Source organism: Vulpes lagopus, chromosome 23 (assembly GCF_018345385.1).
Source record: "Vulpes lagopus strain Blue_001 chromosome 23, ASM1834538v1, whole genome shotgun sequence".
Taxonomy (NCBI): Eukaryota; Metazoa; Chordata; class Mammalia; order Carnivora; family Canidae; genus Vulpes; species Vulpes lagopus.
This window is the reverse complement of record NC_054846.1, coordinates 14,581,841-14,600,130: the sequence shown is the minus strand read 5'-3', so window position 1 is coordinate 14,600,130 and position 18,290 is coordinate 14,581,841. Positions and strand designations below refer to the sequence as shown.

At 43.7% G+C, this 18,290-nt stretch overlaps 1 protein-coding gene across 1 annotated transcript in view; it reads right to left on the bottom strand.

Moving 5' to 3' along the window:
• Window positions 1-18,290, bottom strand: part of GATB (glutamyl-tRNA amidotransferase subunit B) — an 89,164-nt gene that overhangs the window by 44,836 nt on the left and 26,038 nt on the right. Inside the window, exons 3-5 of the mRNA XM_041739078.1 lie at window positions 10,745-10,858; window positions 8,178-8,376; window positions 7,639-7,761 (exon numbers count right to left, since the gene is read on the bottom strand). Of these exons, the coding sequence (XP_041595012.1) occupies window positions 7,639-7,761; window positions 8,178-8,376; window positions 10,745-10,858 (436 nt within the window). The remainder of the gene's footprint in view (window positions 1-7,638; window positions 7,762-8,177; window positions 8,377-10,744; window positions 10,859-18,290) is intronic.

Genomic DNA, 18,290 nt, shown 5'->3' with positions numbered 1-18,290 from the left:
CATTTTCCAAGATTCCACAGCAAAATCATATTAAAATAATGAAACAGGAAATTCCATGCCAAGAAAGTCCATGGTTCTGGTATCTGTTGCTCCCTATCCAAACACTTAGCTGTGGGGCTCGACCTCCTCCAAGCTTGAGACTGCCAGTCGCCACTGTCTGTCCTACTGTCTCCACTTGTTCCCTCAGAACAAAGGATGAGCTCCCCCACTGTGCAGCCCCAACGCCACCCATGCTGACTGTCAGGGCAAAGGTGCTTCCAGCTTAGAAGTTACTCTATGTCTCTAGCACGGACTCCTCAACATTTTTGACAATTTATGCTTCCCTGAATTTCAAGAAGTCCCAACTATTCCTGACATCATTAGATTCTTAGTCTGAGAAACCGGAAGTCATCTGCCCTGTTTTCTTTCCCCTCTATATCCAAACAGACAACTGGACCCTGTCAGTTCTTCTCTTCTAATGCCCCTCCTATTTGTCACCGCCTCTCTACATCCACGGCTGCCGCCCTTTCCAGAGGACTCAGAATTTCAGACCAAGTTACAGAACTGCACCCTGACTTCTACCAAAGCAACCCCTCCTTGTCCATCTAGCCAGAATATTGCTGTGACTTTCGTCCGGCTCCAATATGGTTTTCATCTTTCTCTTTTTTTGCTCAAGTGCAGGGCCGGCTCCAACTGGACCATCTCATCTCCTCCGCCTGGTATTGAAGAGCTCTCACCCGGATTTGGTTGACATGACCCACAATTTCCCACTACTCATTCCATGAGAGAACCTTCCTGCAATCAGGGGAAGGCTCTGATTTCTCTATACGAGTCCCTGCCCAGTCTGCTGGCTCCAGCACATCCTCTTCATGAGTATTACTGTCTCTTCTTCAGCCTCTGCTCATCCTTCAGGGTCCTACTGTAGTGTTACGACTTTCCCCCCAAGAAGCTCTCATCGATACGCCTCTCTCCACTGGTGGCTCCTCTGAACTATGAGAAGAGACACAGTCAATACCACAGAATTTAACACATGACTACAGTCTATTTTGAATTAATCTTACCTTTAAGACCAGAATGGAAGGGTCTGGAGGGGTGCACCCAGGTTTCCAACCTCACCCATCTTCCTGCCCCAGAGCATCATTCTTTCAGCTAATCCTCTCTCCCACATCCATCATCAACCTCACTTTCTCCACAGTACTTCCAGTAGAGACACATGCAAAAGTACCTCTCATGAAAAAAACGAAAACCCCAAACCCTAGTCCCTTGAGCCCCATTCTTCCTCCATCAGTTACTAAGCTATGGTCGATCAGCCTTCCTTTCCAGCAAATCCTCTCGAACCGTTTTTGCTTGCTCATGGCACAGCTTGTTTCTACTATCTCACCTCCCATTTGCTCCTAACCTCTCTTGGTTTCCATCCTTGCCTCTCTGAAAATGCCTCCTCAAAGTCACCAGTGGCCTCTCTCCCGGCTGCCAAATGCAACAGACACAGGACCTGATCTGTCTTCACCTCCTTGGACACCCAAGCAGCATGCAACATACCAACTGATCTTCAATTATCTTCTTCTCTCAGCTGCTGTGATCTTATATATTCCTGGTCTCCCCTCCTACCTCCATGGACACTCTACTTCCATCTCGTTTGCTGGTGTTTGCCTTCCCATCCACTTCAGGACCCTCTTCTTGCACTCCCTCTGTAGGGGCAAGTGGTTTTAAATGCCATCAATGTGCTGATGACTCCTGAATTTCTCTCTTCTGCTCAGACCTCTGCTTAGAGTCTCATACTTACCTCCACCATCTACTTGACACCTCCACCTCACAGACACTTCACTTTCCAGAACTAAATCCTGATTTCTTCTCCACGCAGCCACTCCTATCTTCATTTTCCTAGCTGCAGTCCATAGTGCTACCTAGCTCCTCAAGATTCTTTGAAGACATCCTTCATTTCTTCCTGCCCATTAATTTCCATACCAGCCTGTTAAAAAATCCTGTTACTTCTAAACTCTACCTCGAATCTACTCATCTTAATCTCTCCACCCTTACCAACACCACTGTGTTCAAAACAGCATCATCTTTCATCTGGACCATGGCAAAAACTTCTTAACTAGTCTCTTTGTTTCTACCACCCTTACTCAACTAAAATGCACTTTCCACAGAGCAGCTAGAGTGGTTTTCTAAAACATTAGACTATGTCAATCCCTTGCTTGAAAGCCCTTCAATGACTTCCCAGTACACTTGGGATGAAATCCAAACTTCTCACTATTACTGGCAACCTATCCCTTGTCTACTTTTTTTTCAGTCTTACTTGATGCCACACACCCCTGCCTGTTATCCTTTCCCTACAGTGGCCGTGTGTTACCTATGTTACCTCAGAATATTCTAAGCTTTTCCTCATCTCAGAGACTTTGCTTTAGCTTTTCCCGAGAGCGCTCACCCCTTAGTCCTATGCTGGCCAGGGCCTTGAGTCATCTTTTAGGTCTCAAATAAATGTCACTTCCTCTGCCAGGCCCTCACTTTCCAATGTTATTCTTTATCATGGCATCCTACTTATTTCCTTAAAGCACTTACCACTTTATTAATGTATTTATCTCCCTCATAGATATAAATTCTATGTAGCAGGAACAATAATGTCTTTTTCACTGCTATATTCAGAGTCTAGAGCTGTATCTGGCACTGAGTAACTGTTCAATAAATTAATACCTTGTGGAACAAGTCAAAACTCTGGTATTTTCCTAAGCAAAGAGTAGGCAGATTGGTTACCATCTCACCAAAAGAGCCTGATCAGTTTTAAAGATCTGTCTGAATAGGATTAATCTACAGCTGGAATCATCTGAAAGGCCCATTCAGCTCAAAGGAAAACTTCCAACGTATGCTGAGCTCTGCTCAACCAAATCTCAATTCTTGGGAAACAACTTTTTTTTGAACTCAGGGAACCCTGAATTGGGCCTCACTTGCTTTTAAAAATGAAACCATCATTCACAATTTAGAATTTTAACTTGGATAAGGAATAAAAGCATGAATTTCGGTCTCTCCCAGAGAAGGCCATACATACTACATAATTGAGAGGAATCATTTAGTATCCTGCAGTGTTGAAAGAGAGTCCACTAGCCTGGATTCAAATATAGTACCAAACATTAACAAAAGATATTCTACCCAGTGAAGACAAAATACCTTTTAAACAAATTAAGTTAAATTGCTTCAAGTGCACAAAAGACTTACCAGTCGGGTTTACTTCAATGCATTCTGCAACACTGAGGGAGGGCCTTCATTCACACATCATGAGAATGCTATCAAACTCAATTTCTACCCTCCAGAAGCAGAGATTTGTAACAGCAAAACTAGAAAACTATACCACTGAGCACAGTGATATGGTACAGCTACATATTTTTTTTCTAAAACACATTCACACATCAGAAATATAACATCAGGACAGAAAACTGTTTCTGTAAACAGCAGGGGCCTGAGGATTTAGAGAGGTCTGTTAAGCTATCTCATTCTGATCACTGGAAGCTCTCCAGGACTTAAACAAGTTCTGACACTGACACACACACACACACACACACACATACCCCAAATTTTACTGAATGTATTTCACAAAGCTTATTCATCCAAAATGAGTGGAGATTCTGTAAAAGCAATACTATTTATTATTGCTAATAAAAGCAGCAAACGCTTACTGAGCACTGGCTTTTTGTCAGGGCCTGTGATAAGTTTTAGTACTTTATCACGTTCATTCCCTACGATATAGCTTTAGACAAAGCCACTTAGACATCCTTCAGGCATTTCAAACTTAACACATCCAAAATGGAATTTCAGATTTTCCCACACAAAGCCATTCCTCGCCCAGTCTTCCCCATCTCAGTACACGGTGACACCACAACCAGCTGTCCCAACTCTATCTGATTTCCTTTCCTCTTCATTTTCTTCCTTTCCTCTTCCATATATCTGGGGACTCATTTTATAAATGTGGAAAGTGAAGCTCAGAGAAATCAGAATCTCTTGCCCAGGTTCTTTGGCTAGAAAAGGGTAGGATAGGGTCCCAACCCAGGTCTGGGACTGCAGAAGCCTCAGCACCCATGCTCTGCCATCTTGCTTCTCTAAGTTGTCATCTATGGCAGTTGGGACACTGTGGTGGCTGCCACTAAGAAGCAATGTGATGTAGGGCTTACAGAAAGGGCTCCCGGACTCAGACACACCTGAGCTCAAATCCTAGCTCAGTCACTTCTGGTGGGTCTTGGGCAAACAAGCCAATCTCTCTAAACCTCAGCTTCTTCACCTGTACAACAGGCGTAATACCACCTACCTCCCAGGAATACTGTAAGGTTTAAACAAGATGATAAATATTTTTTTAAAAAATGCTTAGTGAGAGTGAGGGGTGCCTAGGTGGCTCAGTCAGTTAAGCATCTGACTCTTAATTTTGGCTCAGGTCACAATCTCAGGGTCCTGGGATGGAGCCCAGCATTGGGCTCCCTGCAGTGTGGGAATTCTGCTTGTCTCCTTCTCCCTCTGCCCCTCCTCTACCTCTCTCTCTCTCAAATAAATGAGTCTTAGCAAATAAATAAGTCTTTAAAAAAATGCCTAGTGAACTGATGAGCACATGCTAAGTATTCCAAGTGACAGACATCATCACTGAAACACTGAGAATATCTACTCCAGTACACATTCAACTCAACAGCCGGCTTTGAGGATCTCAAGAGTGGCAAATGTCCGCTGAGCAGGAAATGACTTCTGGAACCCAGGCTCAGTTGATCCATGCTCATTAGCAAAACTATCAGGAACTCACTCAATCACAGGCCAGAGCAATTTAAACTTTATTCCAAGAGCACTCTGGGGGTCCACTGTCCCTTCTAGGGTAGTCCTCAGTTCTCAGGATGCGGTCTCCCATGCCAACACGGCGGTCCTATGGTGGTGGGACACAAGGATGAGCAAAGGGGTTGGGGATGGTAAAATGCTAACAGCACAAAAAGCTGGACCCCTGCAGACTCCAGGCAGACTTTCCTTCCCCACAGTACTTTAGAACAACCGCAGCCACTCTGTTGCTGCGCTAGGGGCAAAGCTGCTGGATTTGTATTTAAAAGCAACAAAAAGTGTCACAACAAATGAGATTTAATGAATCCTCTCAGCTGTCACTGACTGATGAGTTCTTGCCATTATGGTTTATCTCTTGGCAAGGACCCAGATGGGACTATTTCTCAGCTAACAGGTGGCCTGTTTATTATTCCATAGGTTTGCGAGGAATCACAGACATTTTGAGGAAGAATGGAATAATAAAAACTTTTTTAAAGCAATAGAGAATCAACACTCAGTGCATAAGCGGATAACCATCCAACCAGCCCATACTTCACCTATGTTATTCATTATGTGTGTAAAAAAAGCAGCATGAGCCATTAATGTGAACTGGAGAGTTCTCTTACTCCACAACACAGCCTCACTTCTATATAGTAAACCTGTAGGCAGCTTTTATGCCACTCATACCCATGTGGTTGTGTTATCCCAGTCTTTTGTTTAAAGAACATAGCAAACAGGCAAGTTCTGTCTCCAAATTCAACTTGTACCAGGACTTCGATGCTACAATTTGCTGCTTGTAACGTGTCCTATGCAACAAATGTGGCATTACAATTTCAGAAGTCCTTCTGTAACACACAGATGTATTGTATGACATAAAAAGGTTGGCAATTAGTATTATAAACCAACAGGGAGATGAATCATCATCTTCAATGGTATTTACTGGCATCTATGATGACCACTTTACAATGGTTAATTTTAATGGGTCAACTTGACAGGGTGATAAGGTGCCCAGATATTTGGTTAAACAGTCTTCTGGGTGTGTCTTAAGGGTATTTCTGGAGGAGAGCAACATCTGAATTGGTAGACTGAGTAAAGCAGATTGCCTTTGCCATTGTGGGTGGGCCTCATTCAATCTGTCGAAGGCCTGACCAGAACAAAAGGTAGAGTGGGAGGGAATTTGCTCTCTCTGCCTGCCTGCTTGTCTTCCAGCCAGGATACTAGTCTTCTTCTGCCTTTGGATTCATTTCAAACTGGAACTTGCACCACTGGCTCTACTGGTTCTCAGGCCTTCAAAATTGGGCTGGAGCTTGCTTTCTTGCAGCCTTCTCACTACAGATCATGGGACTTCTCAGCCTTCATTATCACATCAGCCAACTCCTTAGAATAAATCTCTTTATCTATATACATACATATAATTTTAACATATACATGCACATATACACACATTCTATTGGTTGTATTTCTCTGGAATATTCTAGTACACCAATGTACAGAGGTACGAATTAACAACTGCCATATGCGGAATCTGTATCTTTTCTTCATTCCTGCCTTTCTCAGCTCAAGGAATGCTCTGTGAGTGCCAAGAGTTTTTTTAAAAGCCCTGGGAACAGAAAAAAGGGGGCAATCATGGGAGAGGCTAGCTTTCAGGGACTTAAGAGTAGACAAAGGAGTGCTAGGAAGGGGCCATGAGAGTGAGCCCTTAAGAAACTGAGTTTGACCAACACTTGTAATTTTATATCCAATTTGCAAACACTTAAAATGTATAGTTTGCTTAGCCTCAATGGCACAAGTGTTTCTTTTGTTTGATTTTCTACTACATTTCTAATGAACTGAAGATATTATCTCAAAGTTAAAGTTTTGTGAAATCATAATCTTGCCTTAGACTTGATATAATTTGACTTCAGCTATAGCTGGATGAAAATTCACAAAATAAGAGAGACTCGAAGAAAAAGCACCAAGTAGCAACTAAATGCTACCTACACAGAAACTCACAAATTCAGAGCTATTCTGGATAAATATAGTGTCTTCTGAGATAGATGAAACCATTCAAACACATTATTTTACTGATCCTCACTTGGTGCAAAACACCATTTGGATATAAGAAATCAGAAGAAAATATCTAGGCCTTAGAGTGTTAAAAAATAAAAATAAAAAAGAAAGAAAAGGAAAAGAAAGAAAAGAAAAGAAAAGAAAAGAAAAGAAAAGAAAAGAAAAGAAAAGAAAAGAAAAGAAAAGAAAAGAAAAAGAGAGAAAAACAAACAACAGGCCCAAAGCAAAGTCACCTGCCCTGACTACTGCAAACCAAAACTTCATGGCAGTTTCAGCCTCTTCTGGGAGCCTGACCTTTACCCAGATGACCTGGAAGTTCCCAATCAACACTAGTGAGGGTAATCTGCATAAGAGACCCTCACCTTCCTCATAAAGAAATGAGACCTTGCCTGAAACTATTCACTCTCTGCTAGAAAATGTCCCTTTTCACCCCTTCTCTCTATTAAAGCCTACCATTTTGTACAGCATCTTGGAGCGCCTTTCTACTTGCTAGATGGGAGGCTGCCTGATTCATGAATCTTTAAATAAAGCCAGTCTGATCTTCAAATTTACTCAGCCGAATTTCTTTTAACAACTCCTAATCTCATATTCCTGGGCTCAGTGCCTCTGCACTGTTGTTAGTGTGTTTAGTTTTGACCAGAGGTTCATTAAAGAATCCAAGGAAAACTCTAAGGAGAAAACAAAAACCCCAGAGATCTGAAGGCTGACAAAACACCATAAACAACCCCAGTGTAGCTCATACAGAGAACAAACCTCCAGCAAGAAGAGATATGGGAGGTGGAAAGAGAGAAGGTAAAAGAAGGGGGACACAGCCTCTGTGGCTTCTACCTGCCATATTTGCCTGGCTAGTCCCCAGGGCTTGAAGTATCAGCTGCAGCTCCCTGACGGCTGTTGCTGCTTCTTCTCCACAGGACATGTCAGGCTCCAGCACCACTTCCAGAAGGCCAACTCCTACCAAAGACAAGGCAGAGTTACCTGACGGCAGGTCTCCAATATGACTGGCAGATACATTAGGCTGAAGCCTCAGGAAAATCCTGAGTCACTGATGGCCTCTCAACATGGGCTCCAGCCTTTGAATGGTTTCTCCTCCCCATCACGTTTTCATTGTTAACTTTGGTTCTTTCAACATCTGCTTGAGATATCAGCTACTGAGTCTGTGACTAGGTGGCTACAATGTTCACACTTTGGGGGTAGGTCATTAGCAAACCCAAGGGTGATCACAGTCCAGTCAGCTGTGCCAATACCAACGCTGATATTTGATCGAGATCTGTCATACTCTTGGGCCTGTTTCCTCAACTGGTTTGGGAAAACTCTAGAGGGGAAGTGAGGTGGCCAGAGGGACAGGAAGAGAAAATGTCTGAGCCTACCTGCCCTGTTCAAATCAATGAGTGTCTGAGACCGCAGCTCATCATGGAGGCTTTTGCCACTGTCTTGCTCCAGCTGGATCTGCTTGATCCTCGCGGTCCTGGTGATCACCTGACTCCGCTTCTTCCCCACACAGACACTGTACTCCAAGCTCCCATTCACAGCAATCGGGAGTCTCTGTTGGGTAATTTGGTAGCCTGCCTGCAAACAACATGCGGTACACAGTCACTAGGCCATAAACATAAGCTGAAATCCAGTTCATTATTTCTTTTTATGTCACGAAACTATAGACTTACTTAAAAATACAACACAACAAAAGAGAAAAGGAAAAAGCAGAGGAAAATTAGTTTATGCAGGGGCGCCATAATTTAGCCTGGCCTCTTCTGGCTTTTCCCACCCTCTCCCTTACCTTCCCTGAACCTCCCCCACCCCCAGTAATGATGCAATAAACAACACAAATCCCATCTTCCCTACCCAAGTACCATTTTGGGGAATAACAATAATCCCATTGTCAGAGGCCTCTAAGAGAAGAATTTATTGTTTCCACTTAGCTCATTAGCCTAAACCCTGCATCTGATTACTGGGCTCTTGACAGACCCTCCTTATTAGGAAGCGCTGGCTAAGCACTCTGCCATCTACTCTCCGCACTGGCAGACAGCAGTTGCTAGTGCACTGAAGCTTGTTTTGTTCCTGCTCTTGAAGCTAACCAGTCATGCCAGCTGCCCTCCCTGACCCAACAACTTCCCCCGTTTCTCTTACTAGAAAATGCTCTGCCGCTCATTCGCAGCCAACAGAAAACACACAGTACTAAGATACCGATGGATGCTGCTAGGACTCCCTCACCTCCTTCTAAGTAGAAGACGAGTGACTTTTGAATGCCCACAGGCATCAATACCCCGTAAAGAGATGGGAGGTCTATTTGGAGAACTGGATGACACAGAGGGGCAGCCAAAGCAGCCGCAGTGCTTCTGGAGTTCTTTACACCATTTAATCCTCTTCATGACAACCCTGAGAGGGGCATGCGGGCACAGAGGGGGTTAAGTGCCTTGTCCACAGCCACAGGGTTAGTAAGTATCCATGTCAGGATTTGAACACGGATGGTCTGGCTCCAGAGTCTGTGCTCTCAGCCACCAGGCCAGCATTCTTCCAGCTTCCCTTGCATCAGAATCATCTGGCAGGCTGGTCAAAGCAGACTGTGTGGCCCACCCAAAGAGTCTCTGATTCTGTAGATCTGGGGACAGCGCCTGAGATTTACATTTCTAACAAGCTCCCAGGAGATGCGATCCTAGTGGCATGGGGACGACACTTTGAGAACCACCCCGGTTAGGCCAACTCATTCTCTGTGCTGAAACAGCAAGTCTCAATCTATAAAAATTAAACTCTGAACCAGGCTGCTGAATGAAACACAGGATGCTCAGTTACACTCACATTTGAATAAACTGTTTCTGCAGATAAACAAGAAATACTTTCTTAGTGTAAGTGTGTTCCACGTAATATCTGGCAACACTAACTCTGGTTATCTGAGCCACCTGGGCCAAAGAGAACAGAAAGCCATAGGTAATTAAAACATCTCATATTCATCGCATAATGCTAAGTCTCCTACCTTCACCAAACTGTTTATCATTCTCAAAAGATGGGGGAAAACGCTGCTTCATTCCCTTCATCCTACTAAGGAACAGAATTTGCTAAAGGCTGGCAGCAGAGGGGAAAAATGGTAGCAAGCAATTGGAGACATAACGTTGCCGATGCATTTTTTATTTAATTCTACTTCCGCCCTCACCCACTAAAGACCAGCTCATCCTCATCTTCAGTTCAAGGAGGGTGACGTGAAGCAGTATCATCACTATCCTTTTTCTAGATCTGAAGAAAGGGCACACTTACTCTCAGAGGCTCAGATCAAATGAAATATTATTTTGGGAAACCCACTGGACGTGACAGTTTTGGTTCAGCTCAACATCAAGAAAAACTGGCTCTAGTTCCCACTGGCCTCTCCTAAAGAAGAAATTTTATAATTATAAGGAAAAAGCAGGTTAATATTGGACCTCCTGCACAGCCAATTACTGTTGTTAGTCGAGGCTTCTGGTTCATGTTTCTGCTTACTATTGTCCACTTACTCGCTCCTTGTGAGATGACAGAAATGTCCCTGGAGGGGACAGTCCTATTATTGGTAACTTCAACTTCAAAGAGGGAAGCTATCACTCTGTCTCCAGAGCTACAGTCTGCATTCACTGTTGCATCAGCCACAGAGTTAGATGTGACCTCGCAGGCAATTAGCACCAAACACCACGGCTGGACTGAGCCTGAGAACACTGGCTTCTACTCCCTGTTCAATTATGAGGGAGCCAGCAGAAGCATGAGGCTAAGCAAGGAGTCAGCAATCAGGACAACTGCATCCAATCTAGTAAACATCGGGGGGCACCTGCCTTCATCAGGGCCAGGCAGAGCCACCCGCTGGCAGGGACAGAGCTCCGACTGAAAACATGAGAGGCACAGCCCCCTCCCCCGCACCAACGGCGCCCCCTCCCCAGCTCTGAGAACTCACAGAGGGCAGGCCACAAAGCATACTTACAGGGAGGTCTGCATAGAAGTAGTGCTTCCTGTCAAACAAAGACTTCTTGTTTATGTGGCACTTCAGTGCCAGGCCTGTCATCACCGCCGCTTCTACGCACCTCCTGTTGAGAACCTATGGAAGCACGACACACAGCTCCTCTCAGATCCAGGCTGAACAAATGCTTCTCCCACACACTGACATCCTCCCTGAATCTTCAATTTGGCCCTACAACAGGCGTTATCTCTGGTTCTCTGTGTGGGCAGCTCTGGTTCACAGGCACGCTCTGTCCGTCTGGAAGCGGGAAAACTTTATGGGAAAAAGAGAATGTGTGCAACGGTGGGTCCTACAGGGCGCTCCGCGAACTGCCGCATCGTGATGCCTTCCTCCCAGGCCCTGGCATCAACGTTAACAGGGAGGGACCTGGAAGAGCTCAGCAGAGTGGTTACTACGTGGAATACACTTAACCTCCTTCCCTGTGCGAGCAGGACAAGGAGCTGGTCGAATACAGAAGAGGTCCTGGTTCCTGAGAGGAGGGTGCGAGAGGCAGGCAGCTCACCAGGCCGCCTCAGCGAGGGGGGAAAACGCTCCCACGGAGAAAGGAGGAACTCCCAGGAACTCTGGAAAAAAAAAAAATGTTTCTGGAGAAAGGGCCACAGCCATTTCCTCACCGGCTGGGAAGTGTGGCCCGCCTGTCCCCCGCTTTCAGTCCAGGCCTGGTGAACTCGAGAGGGACAGGCCGGGAGGGCCCCGTGCCCCGACCTCCCACAGCCCTGGTCCCTCCGGGCCTGCCGGAGCTGAGGTTCCTTCTGGATCCCACCCTCCCCCGCTTGCAGGAGTGAATGACCAGGAAATGGCTAGCCAGCTTCCCCACCCAAAGGAGGTGAACAACTTTTAGGAACTTTGTGGGCTGGGACGTGGAGGTCTAGAAGACGGCGGAAAACTAGAGATAAGGAGAAAGCATTGCGTTCTGGAGTCAGGTTCTGCTACGGTATGTACAGCTGCGCCAGTGGAAGCCTCTGTTTGCTCAGCTGAGAAGCACGGATTTAATATCTACCTTGCGGAGCGCATAAAGGAACGGCCAGAACATCTACTCCATAGTAAGAACCAGCTACTCCACAGATTCATAACCAGCTCATTTCCCCCCTCTGCTTCGGGGAAATTTCTGAGGATGCTGTACTTGCTAACGAAACACACTTCTATTCTTTGTTAGAATATCCATGATGTTCTTTAGTATATTTGGTATACTATTTTTTTTTTTTTTTTTTTACATAGGGCTTTCCAAAGCCACCATTTTATTTTAGACTCACACCAACACTGTAGGGAAGGAATTTGTATAATTTGTATTATTTCTGTATTTCAGGAAAAGAAAAAACTAAGCCCCAGAGATACCAAGAAACTGGCCCAAATCACTGAGCTGGCAAATAATAAAGTTAGCTCTGAAGTCCACACATACCCTTGCCTAGTGAGTGACAAACAGAATCCTTGTGGTTAGGGACCCGCTCTCCAGGCTGGAATGAGTGTGGCACCCCAACACAGGAATAGCTTGTTGATCAAACACAGATTTTGAAAACAAATCTGTACAACAAAATGTAAGAGGCAAAGAGGCATCTCTCCTTTTTGCAGCATACAACCCCCAGAAGACACCCCAAACAGCAAATCTCCCTCCTGGTAGCATCATCACAGGCCTTCTCTTTAGAAACCCGGCTATAAGATGGAGCCATCTCACAGCTTCTACTTGGACTTCTTCATTCTGGGCCAAGCAATATTGTCAGCTCTGCAGGAACAATGGTTCTCACGAAGAGATGTGTGTGTGTGGGTGGGGACGGGGAGGGGGTGAACAGGATGCTCTCATTATTGACGTTTTTCACTTGCTCACGTTTGGTGTTTTACTGGGCAGTTGTTACCACAAGACAAACGTAGCCGGCAGAGAATCCTGTCAGCTCCCAGCCTGGCGATTCGGGTCACAGCACACAACAACGCGGAGCTGGGTCCCAGCCTGGAGCCCTGCCCCTCCTGGGCTCGGCCACAGCGTGCACTTGCTGTAAACTGCCGGTCTTGCTCATCTGTACCAGCTCTGGCTTTAGCACTCCCACTGTTTTTCCAGCCACTGTTTGCTCTCTTGTCCCTGTCTGGTCTGCCCCTCCAGGGGCCAACCTGCTTCCTCCTTCTAGGCGTGAAGAGAACCCAGGTGTGTGTTGCTTATTTCTGCACATGCGTCGCTAACAAACTCCCTGCGCCTGGCCCTGCAAGGGAGTGAGGGGTTGGGAGCGATCATAGACTCCCCCTGTGCCTGTGTGCACAAGAGGACATAGGCACTTAAGAAACCATCAATTTCCGAAGAATAAGAACTAGGAAAACACATAAACATTACAGCGATATTGAATATACTTTAATCTTTTTTTTGATGATTTAGAAGACTTGAAGTACCTCAGGGTCAGAATTATAAGCATCAATCATCACCATGCTATCGTTGCACAGAGGGGCTGGTAAATAGAGAGTGCCAGTTAAAAGAATGCCAAGAAAAAATAATTTATTATGATCTTAGTCAAGCTGCTCATGACAGATGGAGGTCCAGGTCAGCATGTTCTGAGGATGGGATGCAGAATTGGAAAATTCAACTTGGTCTATCTTTATTCTGAAAAACTTTTTAAGTGTCTATAAAGTACTATAAAGTACTAGATGTTAGGGACACAGTCCTAGGTAAATAGGACTCTGTCGCTGGCCTCCATGAATCTGCAGTGGAGACACAAACCCTCCATCGTCTCCGACATCTTTCTCAAATTCACCTTCTATACTAGGAAGATCTTGCTAAAAATGCAAGTCTTACAGCATTCTGTTGCTTAAAATCACTCAATGGCTCCCAATGCCCAAAGACAAAGGCCAAACTTTTCAAGATCCAGTTCCCACTTCTATCTCCAATTTCATCTCGCATCACCACCACTCCCCCAACATATGGTCCATCTCCTATACAAACCAGGCTGACCTGGGGATTCTCCCCCTTCTCATTCCATTCAAAATCTACTGAGATGTCACCAAACCTGTGAAACTTTCCTTACTATTCTTCCTGTGTACCCCTCTGATCTTCTACACCCTTCCATTTGTGCTAGTATTAACACTGGACTGAATTTATTTACATATATTTCCAATAGACTAATTTTCAGGAGGATGGGGATTATCTGTTCACCCTTGCACCCCTGAAGCCCAATACAGAACTGAAAAGTAGCAGTGCTCAATTAATGTGCGTTGAACTCAAATGAAGATGGAGGTGACGGATATCAAGGCAAAGTTTCAGAGAGGCAGTGATGTCTCAATCTCCTCTAAGGTGTTACTTGCCACCTGCTAGCCTGCAGACTTGTTTCTGAACATTTCCTAAAGCAAAAACCAATCATTTATGATGTGACCAAAGAGGTAACTTGAAAATTCAAAGACTTATTAATCTGGCCCAAAAAAAGCATGTTCCAGAATTTTCTTTGCAATTAACATAAAGTGACTATAAAGGATCTCAGGGTTAGCCACAAGAGCTTTCAGGCAGAAGGAAAGCAATAGATCCCTGGAACTCACAGAGCACATCTTTCTCAACAGAGTCTTAGAGGAGGCTTCACTTTGCCTTCAGGAAATGATCAGCAGTATTTATTGCACAGCAAGTATGCTACGCACAACACATACATCTGCCATTTAACCCTCTCAGTAATCCTAAGGCAGACACTACTACAATCCTCATCTTACAAATAATGAAGGGAATCATAGAGATTAAGGAATTTGCCCAAGGTGACCCATATAATAAGTGGCAGACCCAGGAAGTCAGGCGCCCAGAACTCAGGCTCTCAATTACTACACTCCGCCTTAAATCTTCAAAGAATAAAGCATTTTACTGAAGCTATCAAAACTGCTAACATCTGGCCATAACTCTAGAGTAGCAACTCAGACCAAATTCCACTGTGGATAATAATGTAAGGCAGATATTGTTTCTAACATCTCCTTCACAGTGTCTATCTCTATCTAAGATGTTCAGCTCCTGGAGAGCAAGCACTGTGTTCTCCTCAACTTGTTAAATAATACACAGTCTCTGGCATGTGGAACATTTGATACTGAGTGGACCTAAAAGTTTTCTCCATTAGCAGGGGATGTTTTATTGACAGACTTCTGAAATCCTTAGATGTATAGTACTACTCATAAAATGATTTATAAAATAAACAAAAAGGTTCTTCTATTTAATTACAAGATAAAAGTAGAGGTAGGAGAAATGTGCATCAGACCTCCAAGGACACACTGTGCTCTGATTTGAGAAATTGTCTTTTAGTTTTAAGACTTATTTAGCTTGACCAAGCAAACATCTCCTAATCTCTGAGTACAACGGACCATCATTTAATGACAACTTCTAACACACACTCCCCTCCTCCAAAAAAAATCATCAAGCTGCACACATTCTGCTTCCTTAGTATATGTTGACTTTCTCCCCTTCCTCTCAATCCTCTGGTTTAATTCAGGCCTCTATTCAAACAGCATCCCCTTCTGCACCTAGCAACCTAGCCAGGTTTCTCTCCCTCCATTCCAGTCCTCTAAGATCTCCTTCACACACCCATTCAAGAGCCACCTTTCTAAAGGGTCTGTCCATGCATCTGCCCACGCTTAAAACCCTTTACTACTTTTCATCACTAAAAGGATAAAGTCCAAGTGTTTGGTGGAGTCTTCTACGACCTTCATGATTTAGCCCCTGACTACCTTTCTGGTTTCCTCTTCTTCCACTGTCCCTAACTCCACAGACCCTCATGCCAACTTGCATTTGACATGCTTTTGTACAAACTGCTGTTTCTGCTGGTAATGACCTTTTTTCTCATCTGCTTGAGCAAGACCTTAGCCCCTGGCAAGGAATGGATGTCCACCACTACTGTGGTCTAGTTATTCCCTCTTCTCCAGCTCCCATGCACTCTGGTAAAGCACTGTCTCCTCAAGCAGAGTGAGCTCCCTGAGGACAGTCAAGTCATTTTATCTTATTCCCCTTTGCCCCACTACCTAAATCCAATACCAAGCTGATTAAACATTAACTGAGGTAATGAATAACTTAACATTCCCTTTATCAACATCCAAAAGACTGTAAGCTATGAAATAAAAGCAAAATTGTTCTATAAAATGTGTATGTCTGGAAAAAGAAACTATTCTTAGTATGTAAAACAGAATGAATTTGATACAAAGACTTTATTATACAGATGACAGGAAGAGTAGAGATGTCACAGAGGACATGTGAGGCATTTACAAGATTTTCAACAGCAGGATGCCACTCCTACCCTTTGTTGGAGGGGTGGGGTGGGAAGAAGCAACGTTACCGGAGCCGGGGCATGGGGCACCCAGAGGACCCTGGAAACATGGTGAACCTTTCTCCTGGGAGCTGGAATCAGGGACAATACCCAGCCACTACCAGACGGGTTGCCAGGAAGGGAAGAGAGAAATTCTTTACGGCTTCTTTCCTCCCACCTCTAGTCTTTCCCCCTGGCCCGGGGCATCAGGAACAAAATCACCTCTGTGATACTTAGTGGAGCAAAGGAATAATAAGGTATGATATAGGGACATGCAGACCATACTGCACAGAAAATACATGAGTTTTTATATTCACTTCTGTGACTTTTTCTTTTGACAATAGCTAATAAATAAAAAGATGCCACTCTCAAGTCTGTCCAATCAACATAAAATTGAAAATTCTGTGGACTCCTTTTTCATATACTGGGAGCCAAAAATTATGAAATGCTAGCCAAGTTTCTAAGGAACATTTGTGACAACTTGGGTTGGAATGAACTCTAAGTCTACATTAACCATTAGGAAAGGATTTGCTAAGCAAATCAACAGAATGAAGATTACAGAACCTACTGAAGTCAATACAATATTCCCTAGAATGTTCTAGAATTCTACTAATTATCAACAAATTCATTTACTAAAGTCAGCCTCTGAGACCTATACCAGGAATATTTTGTGATGTAGTTCAAATAAATCAAACTGCCTGTCTTTCAAAACAGTCTAGAATTCACATCATTTCTCTCCCCTTCCTCCTTTATTCTTAACTAGTGAGCCCATGGTGCTATGATCCCCAAAGTTAGTCCCATAAGTATCAATACCTCCTTGAAAAATTGAGGCAACATGTACAAGACTCGTGTACTGACTGAAAATCCAGTTTTGGAGCATTAAAACAAAGACCATAAAGCAGTGTTTTATAAAAAGCCCAAATGGCAATTATTCTGTGAAACTAATGCTATCTATGACAAATCTGATGATTAAGATATAGCATTGTAAATGCTTTAATTTATGGAGGGGAAGTAATTAAGATTGATTAAGTAAAAATAAGGCAGTAAAATGGGCCTTTATCTTACTGCTAACCGTAAATTTATCTCAAAGCATGAACTCCTTCTAATTCACATTCAAAGAAAAAGTTACTACACAGATAAATTTTCATTATGGTAGAGAAAATTGTTGTCCCATTTCCTCAACCCCACATCCCTTCTTACCACTGAGCTCTTTGATCATCACTCAAAACAAATACATACACTCTTGAGCTATGAAAATTAAACTTGAGAAAACTGGTTAGGTAAGATAATTTTTTAAAGTGAAATTTTAGTATCAAAAGTTACTAGCTTTATGCAGATATTAAATATTTATAGGGATACGTCCACATAAATACATGATCCTTATGCCTAAACATGGACACTGCCTAGGAGAAAGTGAATGCCATATTTTCTCTTTTGTTTATTTTTTTTTCTCTTTTGTTTAAATCCCTCTTTCACATTTAATTAACATTTCATATATATATATATATATATATATATATATATATGTGCATATATATATATATATATATATATATATATATTCTCAAATATCCTCTTCCCAGGAAACAATTCTCATTTAAATAAAGGGTATGGTTTGGCAGTTTTCACCATTTTAAGCTCCAAGACTCGTCTTTATTCTTTTGTACCAATTCCACTCCCTAGAACTGGTCAAGATCAAAGGCAAGGATGTTGTGTTGGTCTAAGTGCCCGAAGGCCCACTCTCCTTCGCTGAGATTCCATTATCCTCTTGCCTATTGCCCATGCGGCAAGGTCAGGTGGCTAGGGCCGGTGCCCACAGTCACCACCAGCTTGGACTAGCCCAGACTACCTTGGTCTTTAGAACTGGAGCAATCTTTCTTGCTTTTCTACAGATCACTGGCACACTAAGATCTAACACTGACCTCTGGGTTGTACAAAAAAAGAAGGAAGAGACTTGGCAACTCTAGGCCTATCTCTCACCTAGTTACAAAGTTTTCACATGACACATCCTGGTTTGCTTGGGCTTCACTTTGCAGTTGAAGGCCAGTGGCCCAGCTACTATAAGTGTTCATTTGTGAAGTCTCATGCTTGGCTACATTGCCAAATCAGACAAGGCTCAAGAGTGGCTGGCAGCCAGTAAAAAGCAAGATTGGGCGTGCACATTAACTGGTTTCTGTTTCTCACAGCATTTCCAACACTTATTAATTTGGCATTACTAACTGCAATCAAACTGATCTATGAGAAGACTTTTACTAACTGACAAACTGGGA